General features: G+C 37.5%; 1 protein-coding gene across 20 annotated transcripts in view; it reads left to right on the top strand.

Annotated features, from left to right (window-relative positions):
* The window catches only part of ACACA (acetyl-CoA carboxylase alpha), a 277,600-nt gene that overhangs the window by 174,157 nt on the left and 80,730 nt on the right, over positions 1–22,713 (top strand). For all 20 annotated transcript variants that reach the window (XM_019424026.2, XM_053892519.1, XM_019424025.2 and 17 more), the window contains 3 exons: positions 1,267–1,470; positions 6,074–6,229; positions 8,001–8,147. In XM_019424026.2, the coding sequence (XP_019279571.1) occupies positions 1,267–1,470; positions 6,074–6,229; positions 8,001–8,147 (507 nt within the window). The remainder of the gene's footprint in view (positions 1–1,266; positions 1,471–6,073; positions 6,230–8,000; positions 8,148–22,713) is intronic.

Raw genomic sequence — 22,713 nt, 5'->3', positions numbered from 1 at the left:
CTTAAGTGAAGGTTCTCTTAAGCATTCTGGGACTGCTGAGGCTGGAAGAGTGAAAACCTGGCCAGGACACTATTTAACTGTATATATTTTTAGACTTGACCTAACCATTTCTCAGTGAGTTTTTTTAATATCTGCCTCTCTACTTCCACTCTAAATACCCATACATCCTAGCTATGCCTTTCTAATCATAGATAAGATAACTGTCAGCTTCGTGAATGTAGAGATTGTTGACTTTTGTTCTCTCCAGAAAAGAATAGGTAGATACCCTTTGGTTAACAAGCAAGTGTGGGACTAGAGAAGTCAACTCCTTGAAATCCATTAACCTGAGATTCTGTGGTGCTAAAACAAACTGCAAAGGTGGCACATATTTCTAAAGAACCATAAGAGAAGAGTGGTAGAAAATATTTTTGATATTTTCTAAGTTGAGAAAGCAATTTAGAAAGACAATTCATTTAAGAGAATGGGTTAATTTTGAGTAGTATGTCCTGGCTGCCTTTAGCCATATTGGGAAAACAAAATTTCATTTGTCAGTGAGGGAAAATCCCATCTAAGGCCATTTGGTTAAAATAACTTGCCTAACCCTGAAAACTAGGAGCACTAAGATGCCTGGGTATAAGCCTTAGAGAAACTATGAAACATCTGCCCCATCTACTTAAATCCCAATTGGACTTGGCAATGACCGAGCTTCAGAGCTCTGTTTAGAGAGAACATTCTAACACCACCTACAAATTGCCTCTCTTTAATTTGTGCAATTTACCAAGAGGCATATATTATAAAGTTTAATAAAATTGTATAGAAAAAAGCTCATGGTGGTAATTGCTATGATGATTTAAGGTCCTATAAGTGCAATGAAACATAGTTACCATGCATATAAATGCTACTTAATAGCTATTTAACTAGAAATTTTATTCTTATTTGGGGGCTTTCTCTTAAATCCCATGGCTTGTAATTTTAGATATTGCAGATCTTTGATATAGAATATGAATATAATTGGGAAACGGGTAGGGAGTTGTACAGATTTGGGTGTTGTGAGCCAGAGAACCCCACTCAAATGCCAGCCTGGCGTGAAATTGTCCCCAACTTGTTTCTAAGCAAGAGTAGGGTTGGGGAGAAATTATCTTACTTTTTATAAGGAATACATGTAGTGCACATCTCCAGAAACCAGCACCTTTTTCCATTCCTTCTTTCCCAAAGATGGGAAGACCTGAAACAGGTTCTAGGTACAAGGTGTTTTAAGTTTTGTGCTTGGTGACGTGTCTGTGACAGATTGAGGAATCTGTGCGGAGCATGGTAATGCGCTATGGAAGTCGGCTGTGGAAATTACGTGTCCTCCAGGCAGAACTGAAAATCAACATTCGCCTGACACCAACTGGAAAAGCAATTCCCATCCGCCTCTTCCTGACAAATGAGTCCGGCTATTACTTGGACATCAGCTTGTACAAGGAAGTGACTGACTCCAGGACAGCACAGGTACAGTAGTCAAGGGCTCCTTAGACTTTTGATTTTGTCCTTAAAGATAAGCCACTTGGCCTTGTTATGGAAAACCCAAACTCACAAGTCCCATTGGTTCATGTAGCGGAGTTATCCTCTGTCAGGTTCAGTGCTCACATGAATTTGAAAAAACTTCATTTACCTTATAAGATGTGCCTGTGTTCTTAATCACGGATGTTATGAAACCCTCAATCTTTGTGACATACTGGTGAGCCCAAACAGATGCCAAGTGAACCTCAATCCAGAGGTAATTCTACAATTTAGCATTCTTTTGTAAAGGGCTCTTGAGCTACCTGAACAATCTTGTCTTCTCTGGGCTGATCTGTCTTTCCTGTTTTCAGCCTTGATAGCCCACTCATTGGCAAGTAAAGAAAAGAAAATTGTTGAAATATATCACCACCTTTGATCGTAAGGAAAATTTCAGCATAATGTAATAGCTAGAGCAATGTCAAGCAGTGACTTTCTCATATTTACCCATTATGTTATTCCATTTACACACATTATTTTCCTTCAAAGAGTTCAGAGTATTAGAGATCTATAGAAGAGCAAAGTAGCAAACTTTAACCCCTTTTTCAGGTAGAAAAATCAAGAATGTGAAAATGGAAGATGACTCTTTCAGTAGATTGATTATGTCATAACAGAATTCCTTTTAATCTGTGTTCCCACCTTCATTTCTAAATATTTGTGCCATTTGCTGTGATACTGGATTTGGGTTGGTTTGCCATTGCTCACATCTTCTTAAAAACTGAGATGTTATTTTAGCTTTTTGGCCAGAACTTGGAAAGTGAATTTCTTCTGTTTAAAGGATGACCTTGCTTCAGTACGTGTACACAAGGGTTTCAGTTTCTTCTATGCAGTTGGTGCCAGGAAGAGATTATATGTCTCTTGTTTTTATCTATGTCCTTTTAAATCCAGGAACAGAGGCAAGAAAAGACATTTTTGCCAGTATTTTGAAGATGAATTTTAAAAATCTGAGTTTGGATAGTTGTCAGAGTGACCTTTCATTTTGTGCTTTGATTCCCAGTTAGATGGCCAGAGGAATCTATCCAGTGAGAAGTGAACAGTTAAAACAGAGAGAGAGAGAGAGCACACAAGAGTGCAAGGGGTGAGCAAGAGAAAGAGTATTCAATAATTTTTGCTGCACTTGATGTTTTTCAAGACAGCCTTAAAGACATTTTCAGTCAGAGCTTTCCATGGGCAGGGATATTTTTAATTAACTTCTACAATGGCTTCAAGGCAGTCTATTCTTGTGAAAAATAAGATGGCCACTTGAGATTTTAATGTTTTTGATAAATATGTTTGTTCTTCATAACTATTTTATTTTTCCTTTCTTTTATTAGAAAGCTCTTAGATTTCCTTCATTCTGGCTAGTGGTGACACAAGGGCATGAAAGGCTCAGATGCCTTCAATCATGATTTAGTACTATGCCTGGCACAAAATAAGTACTCAATAAGTATCTGAAAGAATGAATGAGCTACCTTTTGCCTGAGGGACAGCCCCTATTACCATAGGTCCTACCTATTTAGGAAGCCCTAAAGGAAGAGGTCTCCTTCAGGCTGTTCAGTTGAGGGAGTTCAACAGCCACTGTGGAATGTGAATGAACCCAAGAGCCCCTGGCCGGAGGAGGGAACCAGCAAAAGGAACAGTCTTCAAGTCTGCTCTGGTGCTCCTAATGCCTACCTGATACTTACTGCCAATTTATTTTTTTTCCTTTCTTTGTTCTAGTGAGTCATTATGTGAATTCAAAATAATATAGAACACTGTGTATCATTCATTCATTAATTGATGTAACATTTACTGACCACCTATATAGTGCGTCAGGCACTATGGATTCAAAGTGATCTCTATTCTTAAGAAATTTACATCAGGATGGAAGAAGACAGATAATTAGTTTGTCTGTAATATGATTATGATTTGTGTTATCAAAAGATGAAGTACAAGGTTCTAAGGGAGCAGACTATGGGATCAGAAATTGTTTTCCAAGAGAAGCCTTTCTGATGGCCACTGATGAAAGGTGTATGATATATAAAATATATGCATATTTTCATAAACTTGTAAGACATACACTTTACCAATTTTTAACTACTATGTCCATTATAGTAGAAAATGAAATTAATGGAGGTAGCTGATCATTCAGTGCTATCCATTACCATCAACCTCTTGTTCAGCACATCGTTTATTCTTTCTGACAAGGAGCAGGGTTGACTAGTTTGAGCTTCCTTTTGTTTCATTTTCTTTGTAAAGTCTTTGTGGTGTTAGCTGTAATTGAACACTGATGCCAGCCATCACAGCGGGGAGAAGAGATTTGGGTAATCCGTTGCATGAGTCACTTGATTCCCAATGTGTAGTATAAGGGAGAAATATATATTTTTTAAGTTACCTTTATTGAGATACAATTTACATATAATAACATGTACTTATTTTATGTGTATACTTCAGTTCATTCTCAAATCATATAAACCTGTGTGACTCCCATCACAGTCATGATAGAGAACATCTTAAAACCCGTAAGAGTTCTCTTATTCTCTTTTGCAGTCAAAGGTAGAGTCACAGTTCTAGGCACCCAGTGGCCTGCTTTCTATTATAGACGAGTTTTGCCTGTCCTAGAATTTCATATAAATGAAATTAGACATTATGTACAGTGTTTATGTGGCTTCTTTTGCTCAGCATAGTATTTTTGAGATTCATCCATGCTGCATAGACATAGACTCTGGGTATGTTCCTCTTCATTGCTGAGTGGTATTCCATTTTATGAATGTAACAAAATGTTTATATTCATTCACCTATTGATGGACATTTGAAGCTTAATTTTCCAGTTTGGGCTATATGAATAAAGCTGCTATATGAACATTCATATACAAGTCTTTATGTAGAATATGTTTTCATTTTTCTTGGATGAATATATGAGAATGTAATTACTGGGTCACAGGAAGTGTATTTTTAATTTTATAAAAAAACTGCCAAACTATTCACCAAAGTAGTCCTACCATTTTCAAGTCCCACCAGCAGTGAGAGTACCTAGAGGGCTTTCTCCAGCCCCCTTCTCAGTCCACATGGTTATGTTGCTCAACCACTGACCAGCCTGACTTCATTCTACCTTGGCAAAAGTGAGTCTCAAACTCTTGTACCCACAGCTCTTGTCTTTCCTAATAGACAGGAATGTAGCTCCCAGAATCTGCTGCTTTTACTCCTTTTTCTTATTTTGATTTGGTTTATCTTCTCTCAGGAGTCCAGTTTTTTCATTCTAATACCTTGACCATACTTAACACTTTGAATCTCTTAAAACATTACTGTTTCTACCTAAGACATTGCTAATTCTACCTCCCACCCAGTGACTTTCACCATTAGTCATATAGAATAGGACTGGAAGCTCCATTCCTTGGGGTTTAAGCAGCCCAAGACAATTTGTGCCCGGTATAGGACCTGACCTGCCAGTCAGCAGAACATATTTGTTCCTCTGAGCTAGGCAGCTACGGATTCATTTAGCTAAATGGTATCCAGGGTTTGGGAAAGTACTTAATTATGTTGTTAGGCCTATATATCAGGTTCACAAATCTATTTCTTAATGGTAGATTTAAGGTTATACATTTTAGACCAGAATAGATATGTATATATGCCCACATACCCTTATTTCCCAGGCTCCATTTGTATTCACTGTGTTTGGAGTCTATATTTAAGTATTCATGCATAAAGTGCCTAGTTTAGTGTTATACAACCTCTGGGCACTCAATAAATATTAACTGAATTGAAGTAATGGCATCCCTTATAAATATTCATAAGCAAATAAAACTATCTAAATATGTGAAGTATGAAGTACTCTTCTAGCTATATTTGAGTTGAAATGATTAAAAAATGGTGTGTTTTCATTATGTGACAATATAGGTATTGCAGGAGCTATTCGGTAGTTGTAGATGTAGTATACTGGAGGATATAAATAAATGCATATCTGTATTATATTAATATATATATAATAACACATTTATTTTACTATGGGCTATGTCTAATGAGCTAACCAGAACTGACTAGCTGGATGGATGGATGAATGAAATCCTATTCTGGCAAAAATCTTTGAAACCTTTGTGTGGCTATGAACACTTATGAAGCACCTTCTAATCATAGACTGAAGCACAGATAATAGGGTAGAGCCTTGACCTGACTTCTGTTAGGGAAAGAGCAGAATTCTCTTCAGCACGTAGCTGTTCCTCAACTTAAATGTGCGGACTGCTTAGACTCATTAGTTGACATACTTCATTTCTGAGTATATGGAATTTAAGTCATTTTAGAAGGCAAGCATTGTCAGTCTGTCTCTGAGATGTGAAATTTACGCTGTGCTTTCTTGTTGATTTCAACTAATCCAAAAGTGAGAGCAACCCATGGAGTATCATTGGTTACATACCATTTTTTAGAGTTGGTTAATCTGTAGAGAATTGAGAACACTACCCAATGTGTAAAGGCATGTCTTAGCTACTCAACCCACCAAAAATGTGTGTCCAGAAATAACATTTATGAAAAAAGCCCCTCTAGGCAGCTGATTTTCTTCTCTGTCTCTTAACTCCCCCTTGTCATTCTCTTTCTCCTGTAGATCATGTTTCAGGCATATGGAGACAAACAGGGACCATTGCATGGAATGTTAATCAACACTCCATATGTCACCAAAGACCTACTTCAATCAAAGAGATTCCAGGCACAATCCTTGGGGACAACATACATATATGATATCCCAGAGATGTTTCGGCAGGTAAAGGTGGCTAACTGGGGGGGTTCTGATATGTTCTAAAGAGGCAGGGTTTTCCTGAATTTCCATTGGATGCAGCTTAGCCTGGAATGGGTCATTCCCAAAGGGCAAGAAGTATCTTGACACTACTCTCATTTCTGTCTCATTCGGGATTTGGTGACTGCCAACTCCAATATTGGACAGTTCTTTATGAATTAATAGGAGGAATGGTGAGGATAGAAGCTTCTATTGGGAAGAAAGTAAACTGAGATAGCATACCTGTGATGGTAGTTTACAATGCCCTGTGTGAGGAGTTATGTTCAGGTATATATTTCCTAAGCTATAATCAAATTATGGGTATTAAAAAAAAGGCTTGAAACTCTACTTCTCTTTTTCCTATTTTCCAAGATAACCCAGGCCATTAGCTGATAGGTTAATATGATGAGGATCAATACTGATAATATATACAAATGGATATAGAGTTCATGATACACAGTTTAAAGTATCAATTCTTTCATGGAAGATTTATTATAGCTGAATAAAAACTAATGTGAGAAAATACATTATGATTCTCATCCTTTATTTGAAAATAAATTCCTTTGATCTGTATGGTGAATCCTCTCTATGCTGCAGATTTTTCTTCCATCAATAGAAGGCAAGAAAAGTACATCCACAGCAGAAAATGCAACAGATAGAGTATCAAAAGAATACTGAATTTGTCCTTAAAAAAACAAACAAAAAAAATCTATGAATACAGGATTTTTCCAAGTCTTCTAGTCAATACTACTAGTATTACCACATTTGAATTTTAATAAAGTAATATATGTGGCCTTGGTAAATAGTCTACCTGTAAATACAAGAGATTTCCTGTAAGTAGTCATTTGTTTACAGGTTCTCTCTCTGGAAACATAGGTATCTTCATTTCGTATTGCCAACATTGTTCCCCTACAAGTTGTGTTGGTTCTGTTCCCCAATGCCAGAACTATAAATAGAAATGACACTCTGTATAATTTTTCCTGTAGAATAGACATAAACACTGTGATTGGAACATGTAGATATGAATATATCATATTGCCTTTAAATGTTGTTTTGAGACAACCAAAGAAACAGCTAGTTCCCTCTTCATGAGGCATTTGTTCTGGTCATATGAAGTTGGAAATGGAAATCAAAATGGTTTTAAAATGGATAGGTGTGTCTGTATTCTCAAATTTGATCAGAATTGATCCCGCACATTTACAAATAGTCATACATCCCTGATGAGCTAATTCCTGCATATGGGCCTGTAGATCTGAAAAGACATTAGGAAAGGATGCTTTTCCTGAGCCTCTAGTAGAAACTTTATTCTTGCCGCCTTAGATTTTTTTTGGTATTAGCTGAGTGTCATATCACTTTTCCTGGTTATTTTTCTATTCTTCTGGGATTTTTCTTCCTTTTTTAAAAAAGAGGGATTAATGTTACTTATTTAGTTTTTTATTTTAATTTCCCTAGGTATTGTTAGGTCTGTTTGTTAGGTCTATTGCATTTGTTAATGCTCTTGTGCTGATTCAGAATCACTCAGTAATTTGACTTTGTTGGAAAAGTGCCTGATTTTGATATGTAAAAAACATGTGAAAAATAATTACAAATCTATTTTAACTGAGAATGAGAGCTGCAGAATTTGGTCTGATGCTTTGATGCTCAGCAGAACACTTGGAAAGGAAAGAGTAAAATCAGATTGACTGAAACTTAATATTTATTTTTGTGTATGTTAAAATGCTGATTGTCACTGATCAGTCAAACTTCTCTCCTCCACTAGTCTCTGATCAAACTCTGGGAGTCTATGTCCACTCAAGCATTCCTTCCATCACCCCCCCTGCCTTCTGACATGCTGACATATACTGAGCTTGTGTTGGATGATCAGGGTCAGCTGGTCCACATGAACAGGCTTCCAGGAGGAAATGAGGCAAGTCATTGATTCCCCTTCCCCCTTTTCTTATATCTGTGCCCACTAGTGGCAACTTTCCATGGGGGTGGTCATTAAGTAGCATTAATTTAGACGCTGCATAGGCACATAGTAGTCTTGTTGGTAGAGTTCTTTAGAGAGAAAACATTGACTGGATATCAAGGAATTATTAATTTTTTATGTGTGATAATGATATGCTTTTTTAAATGGTATTAAAGTTTTGCTTTCTAAAAAACAGTTATGTTTTCTGTTACACATAACTACTAAAATAGTTACAGATGAAATGATCCAATGTCTAGGATTTGCTTCAGAGTAATAGAGGGGTGAGTGTGGGAGTATAGGGAAAACAAACTGGCCATGAGTTGTTAATGAAACCTAAATGATATATACATAGGAATAGACTATTTTCTCTATTTTTGTATATACCTGAAATTTTGAGATTTTTTTTAATGTTTATTTTTGAGAAGAGAGAGCACATGCACACGAATATGCAGGTGGGGAAGGGCAGACAGATGGGGAGACTGAGGATCCAAAGTGGGTTCCGTGCTGACAGCAGAGATCCTGATGTGGGGCTGGAACTCACAAACCATGAGATCATGACCTGAGCCAAAGTAGGATACTTAACCGACTGAGCCACCCAGGCGCCCCTGAGATTTTTCTATAATAAAAACATTTAAAGTATTGTTTTGCTTGATGTTCTTTCTTATTTGGATACTTACATACTAGTACACCTTTTTTGGTATATTTTCTGTGCTCAGGTAATTTAATCTAGTGCTGTTATGATCATGGTAAATATATTCTTAAAGGGGCTCAATCAGAACCAGGGGTTTAAACATAAAAGAATGTAGCAGAAGGCACATTTCTGATAGTTATCTAAGAATTCATTTTCTGGCATTGGAATCCTCTCTCGTATGGTGCACTGTTAATAATGATATAAAGTCATAATAACCTATCTCCTCCTCTTCCTGATTTTAACTATGCTTCTAATGTACAATTACAACCAAAACAATAATAAACTTAAAAAGAGACAGTTTTTATTTCAACCTTAGATAGAATCCCTAGATAAATCTCATTCTTTAGAAAGAGTAATCTTTACCCAAGTGTTCTCCATAAACAGGCTAGGTAGACCTTTGGAGATAATACATGGTATTTTCCATTTTGTGTATCTTTTTCAAAAAATGTTACTGTATATATAAGGTGTATGCTGTTTCAGCAAGTACACCAGTGGATGCCAAAAGTAGATGAATTGGTATTAAGATGGATGCAGGCATTGGACCAGATGGAGAGTATCAGACTTACAGTTCTTCTAATCTAATGCCTCAACAAATAGCAAAGGCAAGAGGCGAGGAAGAGAAGATGCATAGAATTTTCACAAGAATAGATATGTACTCGTTAACACACCAGGTTGAAGCAGAGGCTTGTGCCACAGTGTGACATCTACATAGTGAGCCCCTCAACAGCAAAGAAAAGCTTCATTGTGCTAGACCTAAATTCTGTTTCATTCAACAGTGTAGTCTTTAGGAATGGAAGGCACCCTTGTGAACATGGGGCTGAGAGAAAAATGGTTTTAACTAATGTAATTAAAACAAAAAATGAGATTTTGGGCCACATGAAAGCTAGCTGCACTGCTGTGTGAAACCTCTTGCCATGATCTTTCTCTCCTGCTTTCTCTCTGCTCTCATTCTGTGTTTGAGCGAATGGAGACTGGGGGAATAGTGAAGTCCCAGAGGGACAGAGCTCTGTTCTTGCTGAAATTACAAGCACAGAGCTGCCTGGGCATGAACATGTAGTGTTTACTCTGCCAGTATGAATACAAATAGTCTTATTATACGGGACTCTGTACCCAAAGACCACACACACACACACACACACACACACACACACACACGAATAAAAAAAAAATTAAAGGTTTTTTTTAACCCCTTTAAGACTCACCAAACCTGGGTGGAAAAGGGATGTCTTAAACAGCCACACAGTACTGTAGTTACAAGCAGTAGAGTCGGGATGGGGACCATATGTTTCCCTTTGCCCAGTGCTTTAATAACCTTGAAATTGAGAAATCTAATTGTATTTAAATTTTTTATTTCTGTTTTTGTCAGTTCTCACTTTCTTGTTCTACCTTTTATCCTCCTTAAAGGGTTGCCTATTTTCTTTGTTCTCTTTTCCTTTTCTTCAAATGATTGACCGGGATTGAGGCTGAGTTGTTAGCTTGCTGTTTCTGAGTCTTTGAGCTCAGGAGAAGTGAGACCAATGTTCTTTTGTGAGCAGTTAGTGACTAATGCCTGGGATGGTTGGTGAAGTCAGTCCATGGCTGTAGCGAGACTATAGGGTATTGCACAACAGGAATGGGATTGGGGTATAAGTATCAAACTCTGTTACCAATAGCTTGAGCATACAATGGTGTGCGTTCACTGAGAAACCGACCAATCTGAAGATGGAGTTTCAGCAGTCAGAATTCTGAGGGACAGCTGTGCCTAAGAGATGACGAGGCATCAGTGGGATGTATTTCCTCATGCTGAGCCCAGTTTTATCAGAGCAAGTTGACTTTCAGCTATCGCAGTTTAATTTTCTTTGGCAAAAGAGACAAGTTTGTCATGAGCCTGGCACTCTATGCATTACCCCAAGAGTGATGTGAAGGGAACGAGAAGAGCTCATGCTGATGAGATTTGGAGCAAATCTGTCCTGTCCCAAAGAGAATGGGCATCTGAACAGAGCCTTGAGAAATCGTTTTATTAAAAAAGGAATAAAAAATTGACCTGTTAATGTTCTGAAAGCCAAGGCTTGATGTAAATGTATTGATACTACATAGACATTAAATCATCATAATGTGGTGTTCTCCAAAGGTGACGGCTCTACCAGGTCATCATTGTGGGTGATACTGCATTACCTTGAAGGATTGGAGTTTCTGGGTTTAAAAGCTAGCACATGGATATAAGGAATAAAGGTAAAACAAGAGATTCCTGCAGAGTTTCCCCATGAATCGAGATGCTTTTCCCCTTTTCCCCATAGTCAAAGGCAGAAAACCTGTACTTACCAGAGCATCGGCTATATGGGTGGCCAGGCTTTCTTCCCTGTTTTTTTTCCAGGACAGTAAATAGGTAAAATGGTGATGGGACCAGGACTTGGAACAATTCAGTTCCATTTAGTTTTAGGTAACTTGTTTGCCATTTGAGAAAGAATATTGGCTGTTTCAGCAGAGATGTGACCTGCATTTTGAACACTGTCCCCACGTTAAAAGCAGGAGAAAGAGATTTTCTGATGTGGTGTTAGCCACTTTCTCCTTTGTATTTTCCTAGTTGTCCCTTCTCCATCAAGAAAGATGTAACTGAAGGAATGCCACCTTATTCATGATGGAAGTGTAGGAGAACACATTTTTCTCATTGTCAGATTTGAATGGCATTGCATTTAGTATGAATTTAGAGTAGGATTAAAAGAGATGTAGACCAAATCTGTGAACTATGTTACTTGCAAATAGTTCCAAAGATGAGTTGTCTAGGATTTTTTTAATAGTTTTGAGTAAAGATGAAAATTGTGGAAAATGTGATTGCAACATAGACTAAACTTATTTCAATTCTAGCTGCTATGAAGCTACAGTGATGGGCAGTGTATGTAAATACACAGCTAGATGAATGGTGTGCTGCTAAGCCTGGAATCAGAGGAAGTGCAGCCAACTCACAGTTCTACTTTTACTGCTTCTCAATTTTGGAGGAATTGTTTTCATTTTCCTGCCAGTTTGCTAACCTGTTTTGATCATTTGGTGGAAGCTGTAATTGCAGGTGGGAACATTTTGAGTAACAGTTCACAATCCACTGCAGCTACTTTTCACGCTAAATCCTGTTATTAAAAGGCTCAGGCTAAGATCAAGCCAAGGGCGGTAACGGACTTGACAGAGAACAGCTTAACTTTGCTTGGTATAGGACAAAGAAAACCGTAGCCTTCTTGAGACTACATTCTTACTTGTTCTGACATGTTATTAGCATTCTTTTATCATATTTCCTTTAACTCCGTGAAATAAATCATGAATGTCTAAACTGGGCAGCGATGAAAGATATGATAGGCAAGCAACTTTCATAGCACTTTTAGTGTGGACAGAAAGTAGGACCCTGTTTTCCTCTCTCTGTCAGCACGTGGGATTTTTAACCATGCAAAACCCTTCCCCACATCTCTCCTGTCATAATGGAAAACTGAGATAAGAGGAAGATTCTCTTTAGAAGCAGCTATAATAATCAGGTACAGGGTGTGTATTCCACAAAGGATCAGCAACTAAAGACTGGAATTCTTGTGTGGTATTAAATTTTTTCCTTAAAATTTTTCTGGGAGATAAGCATATTCCAAATGGAATGCAATTTAATGACTGCCTTCACATGCACACTCACTACCACTCTTTTTAAGAATTGCAGTCGCTCCAAGGCTTCATTTCTCCAGATGGGCACTAGGTGTCAGGGTTTTTCCTTCTCAGCAGCTTGGCATTCAGACAAGCCTCTGAATTGCCCGTTTGGTGAGACAGATCCAGTGGTATCCTTCCTCGTTTTTCTTCAGTTGGTGTGGTAGGCTTTGCCTGGTGTTCCTCCAGTATGCAATTGCATTTTTAACTCTTTGGGCGGAGATCTGTTGAACCTTATCACATCCTTGCCCTACACATTTTTTACAAGAAACGTCTGTTTAGGAAGAGGATGATTGAGGAGGAAAAAAATAGTGGAAATTAAAGTTTAAAGACTGGTTGCCATCATGACTGGTATCTTTTATGTTCTTGAGGTGAAAGGGTAGGGATGGTGGGAATTAGGAATTCAGTCCTAGAACTGCTCAGCCTTGCCAACATTTAATTGTTGGCAGTGTGTTGATGTCTGGTTTCACCAAGGTGTAAGTGTCTGTAATTTTTTAATATAAAATACTTCAAACTTAGAAAAAATTATGGAGAGCGATATATCAAATATCCTTGCATCTACTGACTAGCTTAAACAAATCTTCTCATTTTGACACTCCTCCTCACTTATATGTTGCTATAATCCTTTGAAATCTCTAATTTGAATATAAAAACAAACAAAAATTGGGGATTGGTAAGGAAAGGAAGTTGGTAAGCTTATAGAAGCCTGAAGTATTAGAAGAAATTAATTAGTAGATCCATTTTGACAATTCTTAGGCTAACCCTCTTAGCCCAAAGGACCTCTTATTTTGGAAAAACCACCATAACCCTCTGTCTGAATTTGCTTGGTTGACATTTTCTATTCTCTCAAAGGAATTCCTTGTGTTATCCTGGACTCAGATTCTAGTGGAAGCTATTATGCTTTGAAACTCTGACTAGAGAGAGTTTGTGTATGTTTATGGACTTGAGCTTATGCATATAGAAGCCAAATATGTTTCTGGTTTAACATTAGACTTTTGTATATTGCTTTACTCAATTTAATCTCAGAATAGCTCCATGAATGTGAGGCTAATTTGGATGTATTTTACTGTGCTTTTATTTCATTCTTTTGATATCAGTTTACCTTTTCATGCTGGGTGTGGAAATTGAGTCCATGTCAATCTTTTAGATATGTGTTGGAAAAGAGGCATATTTGTATTGTAGTATGCTGAAGGTGAGCTTTGAAATAGACCTGAAGGAGGCAGATCTGAAAAACAGGACCGTGGTCTGTGCACTGATTGTTCAGGTTATAAAAAGAGACTAATGGTCCTTGCCATCAATCTATCCCTGAAGATGGGGAAGTGTTTGTAATAAGTGCTTTGAGATCCTCAGCAGAAAAGTATCACACACCACTGATTACATATAAACATTCATAATTTGCGCTTATCTTGTTTTTCATCAACAGCTTCCCCAAGCCCCAATTTTGAATCTTTTTAGGCCCAACAAGATAGGAATTTCAAGTATAGAAAAAGACATGTTATGAAATATGTGATTAAGATAGTTTTATTTAAAATTACTATGCACTTTTCTTTTATCCTCTGAGTGAGCATGTTTGATTACGAGTCTGTCTAAAATGATCCTCAGAACCAAAGTTGAGCCCCCCTTAGAAAAATATTGAGGCTAATTTTGAAAGATAGGTCTTCCTGCCACAGAATTACTTTTAATGAATTTTAACACTATATTCTTTTGGGATGCATATACTTTTCTCTTTTTTTTTTTTAATTTTTATTTAAATTCCAGTTAACATATAGTGTAATATTAGTTTCAGATGTAGAATTTAGTGATTCATCACTTACATACAACACACAGTGCTCATTACAACAAGTGCCTTCCTTAATACCTGTCACCTATTTACTTTGCATATACTTTTCTTAGAATTCCTTCTGAATGGCTGTTATTGGTATTGGAGATTTTTCAACAGGTGGATTAGTTCGTTTGACTCATTTCATTATTAGCAAACCAAAGCCCAGTGAGCTTGACTGAAAATCCTAATGCATCCATTGGCCGACCAAAGCAGAACTTGTGGAGGGCTCCTCAGGCCCCTTCACAAGTCAGTCCTAAAGATAAGATAGCCTTTAAACAAAAGGATATACTCGCCAGCATTTTTATACTCCTTAAGTTTCAAGATTTTGCTGAAAAAGGATGTGATATAGTACCCTATGTCAAGAAACTGTACAGCTCCAACTAAAGGCAATAACGAACATCAGGACAGCAACAGATGACACCCTAGGATGAGGTGTAGCGTGGAGCATCAGAGTTCAACATTCGTTTGTGTGATTAATGGGCAAAGCTTCTTGAACTGCAGTAGGCCAACTTGGTTAATTTCCATATCATCCAATTACTCCTGTGCCCCATTTCTCAAAGACCACTGGCTTGTATGTGCTCTTTTGCATGTTTTTTTTTTTTTTTTAAACTGGTATGTTTACTAAAAGCATTGTGTGTGTATATGCATAAAATTACTGTGGTTTCATGTTTATAAATATTGCAGGGAGATAATTCCCCTGTTCAATTAGAAATTATTATTTCTAGTCTTCAGTAATATTTTTCAAAAAATTACCTCTGGGATGAAATTTTTTTGCTCTAAAAATGGTTTTTTTCTTACTCTTTTATCGCTTTTTGGAAAGGGTGAGGTAAGTTTGTTCAGCCATTTTTGAATTATCCAAGCATGAAAAAGAGAGTTTTTCAGCTGTTAAGAAAATTGTTTTCAGCTCTTTTATGTGATCATATAACACTAGGCAACAGAATATGATATCCAGCAGATAATACAATATGGAAAGGCATTGACATTTTTTTCAGCATGGTTTTTCTGAATGGCACAAATTATGTCAAACATTGTATCGCCTTGTGATTTAAAAAGGCACATTTTAACACCTATACAGTATTTTTCTTCTATTTCATCAAGTACATTTTTTTCATGAAATTCTAACATGAGTGAATGTTGTCATTATTTTTTGATAGTATCTAACTAAAAGTGAAGATGTAACATTTCATACAAGACATAAAAGGGGGGGGGGGGGAGGTGACATTTTATTATGCATCTGTAAAGGAACTCAAGTTCAGATTCTTTCTCACTGGGCCTTCATTTTCTCATCTCCACAATGCAGATAATGCTTAGGTCCGTTTCAGCTCGAACGCTCGAGAATTCTTTGTATTGCTGCTCCAGGGCCTTGCAGAATGGTCATCTTCCTGGCATTAGCAATAGTAACACAATAGCTACAGGAAGCTTTGCCAGGAGATTTCAACTATTAGACTTTTAGCATGGAAAATAAAGCTTTAATGTTAAAGCCACAGTCTCACCTCTATTTAAGTCTACATAGAAAAATATTATTACAGCTGAACTCAAAGTGAGGAGATAGAAGAAAGGCAACCATGGCAAAGATATACTTTACCTGCCTCCCACAGCATAGATAGCTACGGTTGATGGATGCTTCTTACATTCTTAAAAACACAGTCCTGTCCTGTTTTGCCCCTTTGCTTTCCCTTCAAATTTATTGGTTGAGCTTAATATTAGTATTTTATTTTGTAGTAACTGCAGCTTTGGGAAGTATCTGTGTGTGTGCACGCATGTGTGCAATCGCACATTCTATTCACACTGATAGTACAATTAATGTTGATGTCAATTTTGGTGTTAATTTTGGGTCATGATTAGTGTTGACACTTTGTGTCAGACTAATGGCATTTATGGGCACCATCGGAATAAATGTTAATATTGTCATGTTTTTAGTATCTGTTATAGTAACATTAAACCAAGGTCCTCCCAGGAGAAAAAAATACATGTATGGATAGATAGATAATGCCTTTCTGTGTCGCTGGTGTTACTCAGCGAGAAAATGACATCTCAGGGCAGAATCCTAATCACTGTTTGGAGCATCAGAAATAATGATCACCTCTGATCGGGGGTTGTGAATAATTCATTCAGTTTGATTTTCACATCCTGTCCAGTGATACTTTTCAAACCAAATGTGTTTCTACAGGAAAATAATGGTCCCACTTCTTATGGAAATACTGTGGCACAAATCATTTTACCCACATAAAAACAGTTAAATAAGACTGTTCTCTTCTGCTTGCTTTCTCCTCCCCGTTCCCTCCTCCCTCACTTGCATGTGTTTATTCCAGAATCAGACAGTGACCAAGGAAATATTTTCTTCCTTAGAACTTGTATAAAGCAGACATTTATTTCTGCTCATCCTCAGCTTATTCACAGTAACTCTTTTGATCCTCTTCCCTTTTTCCCTCACCTTAGTTTAGATTGGTAACCCTAAACCTAAGAAGCCTGTATTATCAGAAATAATCTGAAATTACATATTTTTAAACAATTTATGGCTGTATTAATGAACACATAATTGGCAGGAAGTGCCTAAAACTATTTGGTAAGTCAGTGGTCAGAGAGGAAGCTTGTGTACTTCCAGGGCCACGGAGCCCGAGTCTGAACCTCCTTAGACCATAAATCCACCCACACTTGCAAACCCTCTCGGGCTGCTGCCCTTTTGTTGCTTCCTTAGCCCTTAGTCCTGGAATGTCATTTTCACTAGGTTTCACCTGCATGAAAGCACTGGAGGGAGAGAGAAACCGGAACAAGGGGATTCAGTGGTGGAATATCCTTTGGTTGTTATTTTTCAGTTCATATACTAGGAAACCTGGGCATAGGTGAAATCAGTGAATGTCACATTCCTAATCACATTGTCACACTTGTGTATGCTTTTGTAGTGATTGCAGAATTTTCAATATAAAGTCTCCATTGTGTGTATTAATATAGATAGACCCATCTATATAAAGTAATTTGACTGAGAAACTTATGGTGTCCTAATTAAATGGGGGGAAAATATGACTGTCTTCTGAAGTAATGACCCAATCCTCTGAGATGAAGCTATTCTTAGATAGAATATTTTGAACCATTTTTCCTGAATGTTGTGACCCTTCTCTCTCTCTCTCTCTCTCTCTCTCTCTCTCTCTCTCTCTCTCTCTCTCTCTCTAAATCTAACAAGGGCAGGGGGAAGCAGTTTTCAACCTACTTCTCATCATCAGAAAGTATTTTGCATTCAGAAACCATTTCCAGTATCAAATTCAATTTTGTCAAGTGATTAGTTGAGTTTGGTAGAGAATAATTTAAAAACACAAAGCTGGAAATGGCCAGGGTGCTTCTACGCTGGAGGAGAGCAGTTGCTCTTCCCAAGTTGCAAGCCCTCTTCCAGTGACTGCACCACAAGGTGGATTATTGTGTTACATGTCTTTGCAGCCCTTACAGAGCTGCATCTGTTGACACTATGTGTCCGTATCCCAGACTGCTGGAAGGAACAGGGGAGTGGTTGAACTGATACCTTGCCTGCCTATCAGTGCGAGCGTCCTTTTATGTACATATGTTTGTAAAGCTCTTTAGCCCCTTCAAGATGAAAGGCTCTGTATAAATATAAGCTTTCGATTTTAGTACATGTTTGTAATACATGTGGTACAGTCCTAAATATGTATTTAGCTGATAGGCACTGTTCTTGTCTATTGTACAAATATTGACTTTAAAAGTATAAATATGTATTTAACCATCAGACCAGAAAAACACTGAAGCAGTTACTTCTCAGGTAGAGATATTAATATTGTATAAACCTATATATACATATGTTTACATTCAGACACATCATTGCAGAACATTTCTTTTTTAAAAATGAAATGATAGCCCCAACAAACTAAGGCAGTTCTTGATATTGTCCCTTCCAGGTGGGTCTTGATTTTTAATTTGCATGTGTTTAGCTCTCTCCTTCTAACTTTATATAAATATGATCTGTTGTAGCAGGACTAAAACCTAGAGTCAGTTTTGTAAAGTATGAAAAATCCTTAGGCTGGTGAGATAGTTTTCCCTTAAAAAATGTTTTTATTATGGAAATGCTCAAATGTACACTAACGTAAAAATAATACAATAAGCTACCATGTGCCTGTCACTCAATAAAGAGCTGTTTGGTAGTCTTAGTTATCTTTTAAACTTATATTGCATTGATAATTTCATAAACACATTAAGGAAGATTCGGAAAATGGAAGAAAAAGCACCATCCCATCATTCTAAATAATTATCGTCTCATTTTGCTATGTTCTTTTATTTCATTTCTCCCCCTCCACCCCAGTGTGCCTTTAGATGCAGTATTGTAATACTTACTATGCACTTACTGTGTGCCAAGCACTGTTCTAAGGCTTACCATGAATTTAATCCTCACAACAAACTTAATAGAATAGGGTCCTATTGCCCCATTTTACAGATGAGGAAACTGAAGCACATAGAGGTCAATAGCTTACTTAAAGTGGCTAGAAAACTGTTTTGCCTTTCACAATTATTATGATATACAGACAATTTTGTTATACTATCTCTTCAAATATAGTATTACCTCATGGGTATTTTTTTTTAAATGTTTATTTATCTTTGAGAGAGAGAGGGAGACAGAGAATCTAAAGCAGGCTCCATGCTGTCAGTGCAAAACCTGACCTGGGGCTTGAACTCAACAAACCATGAGATCATGACCTGAGCCGACGTCAGACACTCAATGACTGAGCCAACCAGGCGCCCCACATCATGGGTATTTTAAAATGCTGCACCTAGTCTTCATAGCCATCATTTTGCAGGGCTGTACAGGACACTAATGATAACCTTATTAGCCAATTTACTTCCCTCCCAGAAAGTTTTTATCATGACATTTATTTTTTTAACAGTTTATCTTAAAATATTTTAGATTTACAGAAAAGTTACAAAGATAGTACAAAGAGTTCCTATATACCTAATATTAGCATCTTACACTATTTCTGTTGCTCAAATAATCTTTATGCCCACTGAAAGAGGTGTATTAAAATAGATCTAACTGAAACCGTTGATATTTCTAATGTTGACGCTTTGTATAACCATGGTATAATTATCAAAACTTAGGGGCGCCTGGGTGGCTCAGTCAGTTAAGTGGCCGACTTTGGCTCAGGTCATGATCTCGCGGTCCGTGAGTTTGAGCCCCGCATCAGGCTCTGTGCTGACAGCTCAGAGCCTGGAGCCTGTTTCCGATTCAGTGTCTCCCTCTCTCTGACCCTCCCCCATTCATGCTCTGTCTCTCTCTGTCTCAAAAATAAATAAACATTAAAAATAATTAATTAATTAATTAATTAAAAAAACTTAGAACTAATATTGTTATGATACTAATAAGTAAAATACAGACTTCGTTTTGGATTTCACCAGTTTTTCTACAAATGTCCTTTTTCTGTTCCAGAATACCACATTGAATTTAGGGATCAATGACATTTATGTTTGTGTTATAACTGATGTTCATCTTTCTTTATTGTTTCTGCTAACTGCAGTGGCACTAGTCTAGAACATACTTCTGTAATTTCTCTGGTAAAGGAAATTATGTGAACCGTATCTTAAAAAATAAACATACTAGCTATAAAACTAGTTATTTAATTTCTCTGTACCTTAGTTTTCTCATGGCAATAATAACAGCTGCTTCTGAATTAATACTAATAATTTGAGGACTTTTTATAATTGGAAACATTGAGGCTTTATGAGGTTAATCTTGATTGGTCCAAGATTATACAGCTAGAACAAAGCTGAGATTTGGACCAAGGTAGGCTGACACTCCCCAGCTTAACCTCTTTACTATCAGTACTTGTCAATATGTAGTATAGTACAGCATGTGATAGATGTTCACTTAATGGCAACTGTTACTTTTGTTATTTTTTAAAATGTAGAAGGACTCCTGGGTGGCTCAGTCAGTTAAGCATCCACCTTCAGCTCAGGTCATGATCTTGTGGTGCATGAGTTTGAGCCCTGTGTCCAGCTCTGTGCTGACAGCTCGGAGCCTGGAGGCTGCTTCAGATTCTGTGTTTCCCTCTCTCTCTCTGCCCCTCCCCTGTTTATACTCTGTCTCTCTCTCTTTCTCAAAAATAAATAAACATTAAAAAACTATATTAGAAGGGGCGTCTGGGTGGCTTAGTTGGTTAAGTGACTGACTTCAGCTCAGGTCATGATCTCACGGTTCATGAGTTCAAGCCCCGTGTTGGGCTCTGTGCAGACAGCTCAGAGCCTAGAGCCTGCTTCGGATTCTGTGTCTCCCTCTCTCTCTGCCCCTTCCCCCCCCCCTTCTCTCTCTCTCTCTCTCTCTCTCTCTCTCTCTCTCTCAAAAATAAATATTTAAAAAAATATTTTTTTAAACCCTATATTTAAAAATAGAAGAGTTGAATGATGTTTAAGACTGTCACTCTGTGATCCCTAGAGATAAGTCATGGATGATGTTCTAAGCCCTTGGTGTTGACTATTTTCTAAGAATCATTTAAAAAATGAAATGACTATGGAACCAGCAAATATTTATTACTCCCATATTACGTGTATAGGGATCCTGCTAGGCACTGGAGGCAATGATATAATGGTTTAGGCTGGCAAGCTAGAAACGGTCCTAGGCAATATATGATTAATTATCAAATGAATTCTCCACATGAAGGTCTTAGTAGGAGATGGAGAAGAAGCTTTAGACTAGGCAAAGCTTTACTAAGGAAATGGAATTTGAATGAATCTTTTTGGAATGGGTAAGATTTGGATAGATTGAGAGGAGAGAAAGGGACAAATTTTGTATGTTGAAGATAATATAATAGATTACTGTTTCGAATAGTTTATTCATCAAACCCATAGGGAGTGTTAATTTTGTATGTGGGGACATTGAAGTTCAATAAAATTATTTTTCTAAGGTCATACAATTGGTAAGTGATAGGGCCTGGATATGGATCCAAGTTAGTTTAACTCCGAAGCCCATCTTTTTCCATTATGTGCCCTATTGTTGAATTAGCAATAAAATCTAAATTTCAGGGGTGCCTGGGTGGCTCAGTCAGTTAAGGATCCAACTCTTGATTTTGGCTCAGGTCATGATCTGTTAGCTGTTAGCGCAGATCCCGCTTGGGATTCATTCTCTCTCTCTCTCTCTCTCTCTCTCTCTCTCTCTCTCTCTCTCTCTCTGTCTCTCTCATTCACCTGCCCCTGCCTAGTGTATGCATACATGAACACATTCTCTCTCCCAAAGATAAATAAACTTTTTAAAAAATCTAAATTTCAGTATAAGTTGAGCAGTAGATGCTTTCTTGGATGTTTATTCATTATGCTTGCTCAAAACTTAATCTCTTCTAGTAGTGAATCTCACTATATGAAGATTGGGATAGCGCTCTCCATTCTGTATTGGTACTTTTTAAAGGTGGGGGGAGGTGGTCGATGAGGAACACACTTTGGAAAGACATTGATAAAGAGTAGTGTGTTCTTGGTGCTGCTGTGTTGACACCTAATTAGAAGTCAATATTGCAAACATAATGACCTAGCCAATTGCTGAACTGACTGCCCAAGTGACACAGTTAGAGTCCCCAGGTAGTAACAGAAGATAAGAGTATTATTTGCCTGTCCAGTGCCACACAGACACAATGTTTGCATTAGCATGCAAATGCTGAAGTAGATTCTTCAAGGCTTGTTTCTAAGCTACTTCTAGCCTAGGTGGCTAAGGTTAATATATCATAAAATTTGGTGTAAAACCAGTCTTCCTAACTACAAATGCATTTAGAGGAAATAGCTTTTCCTTCCTGAAAAACAAAAGAGGTGTTAGGTTAGAGCGCCACGTGAGAAGGCAGGTAAAATATTTCTCCCCACACAGGCATATATTAGCCAGCTTCTTAAAAGCCATGACCAAAGTTATCCTGATATTTGCAGTTTCTCCATGCTGTATTTTGGATGATCTGTTTCTCCTTCCTTTCTGTGTCTTTAATGAGCAGATAGAGTAATACCTTATCTCACAAGGTGATTGGATTTTTTTTCTGTGTATTATATCCATTTTGATTTGTATTTGGCCAATGGTATGATATATTAAATAGCTTATATTTGTCTGTAGGTGTTTCATATATATATTTCTTAATGTGGAGAATCACAAATAGCTATGTGGAAAGCTTCAACCAGCCTGATTACAGTGGATGTGCAATTGGATTGAGGAATGTGTACTCAGAGCTTATGATCACTGGCCCGGTTGAGTCTGGGTGATGCATGTGGCTTTCCAGGGATGCTGCTATTTACATCTGTTAATGGCCCTTCTTGATGGCCGGCTCCCCAATGAGGTGATATGCAGCAGCCTGGGGATGAGGGACCAAGGCTGCAGATGTGGCTGGGCTCCATTAGGCAGG

The sequence above is a fragment of the Panthera pardus genome, unplaced genomic scaffold (genome assembly GCF_024362965.1).
Source record: "Panthera pardus isolate Hobbes unplaced genomic scaffold, ASM2436296v1 HiC_scaffold_3, whole genome shotgun sequence".
Taxonomy (NCBI): domain Eukaryota; kingdom Metazoa; phylum Chordata; class Mammalia; order Carnivora; family Felidae; genus Panthera; species Panthera pardus.
The sequence above is the reverse complement of the archived record's forward strand: the minus strand, read 5'-3'. Positions and strand labels throughout refer to the sequence as shown.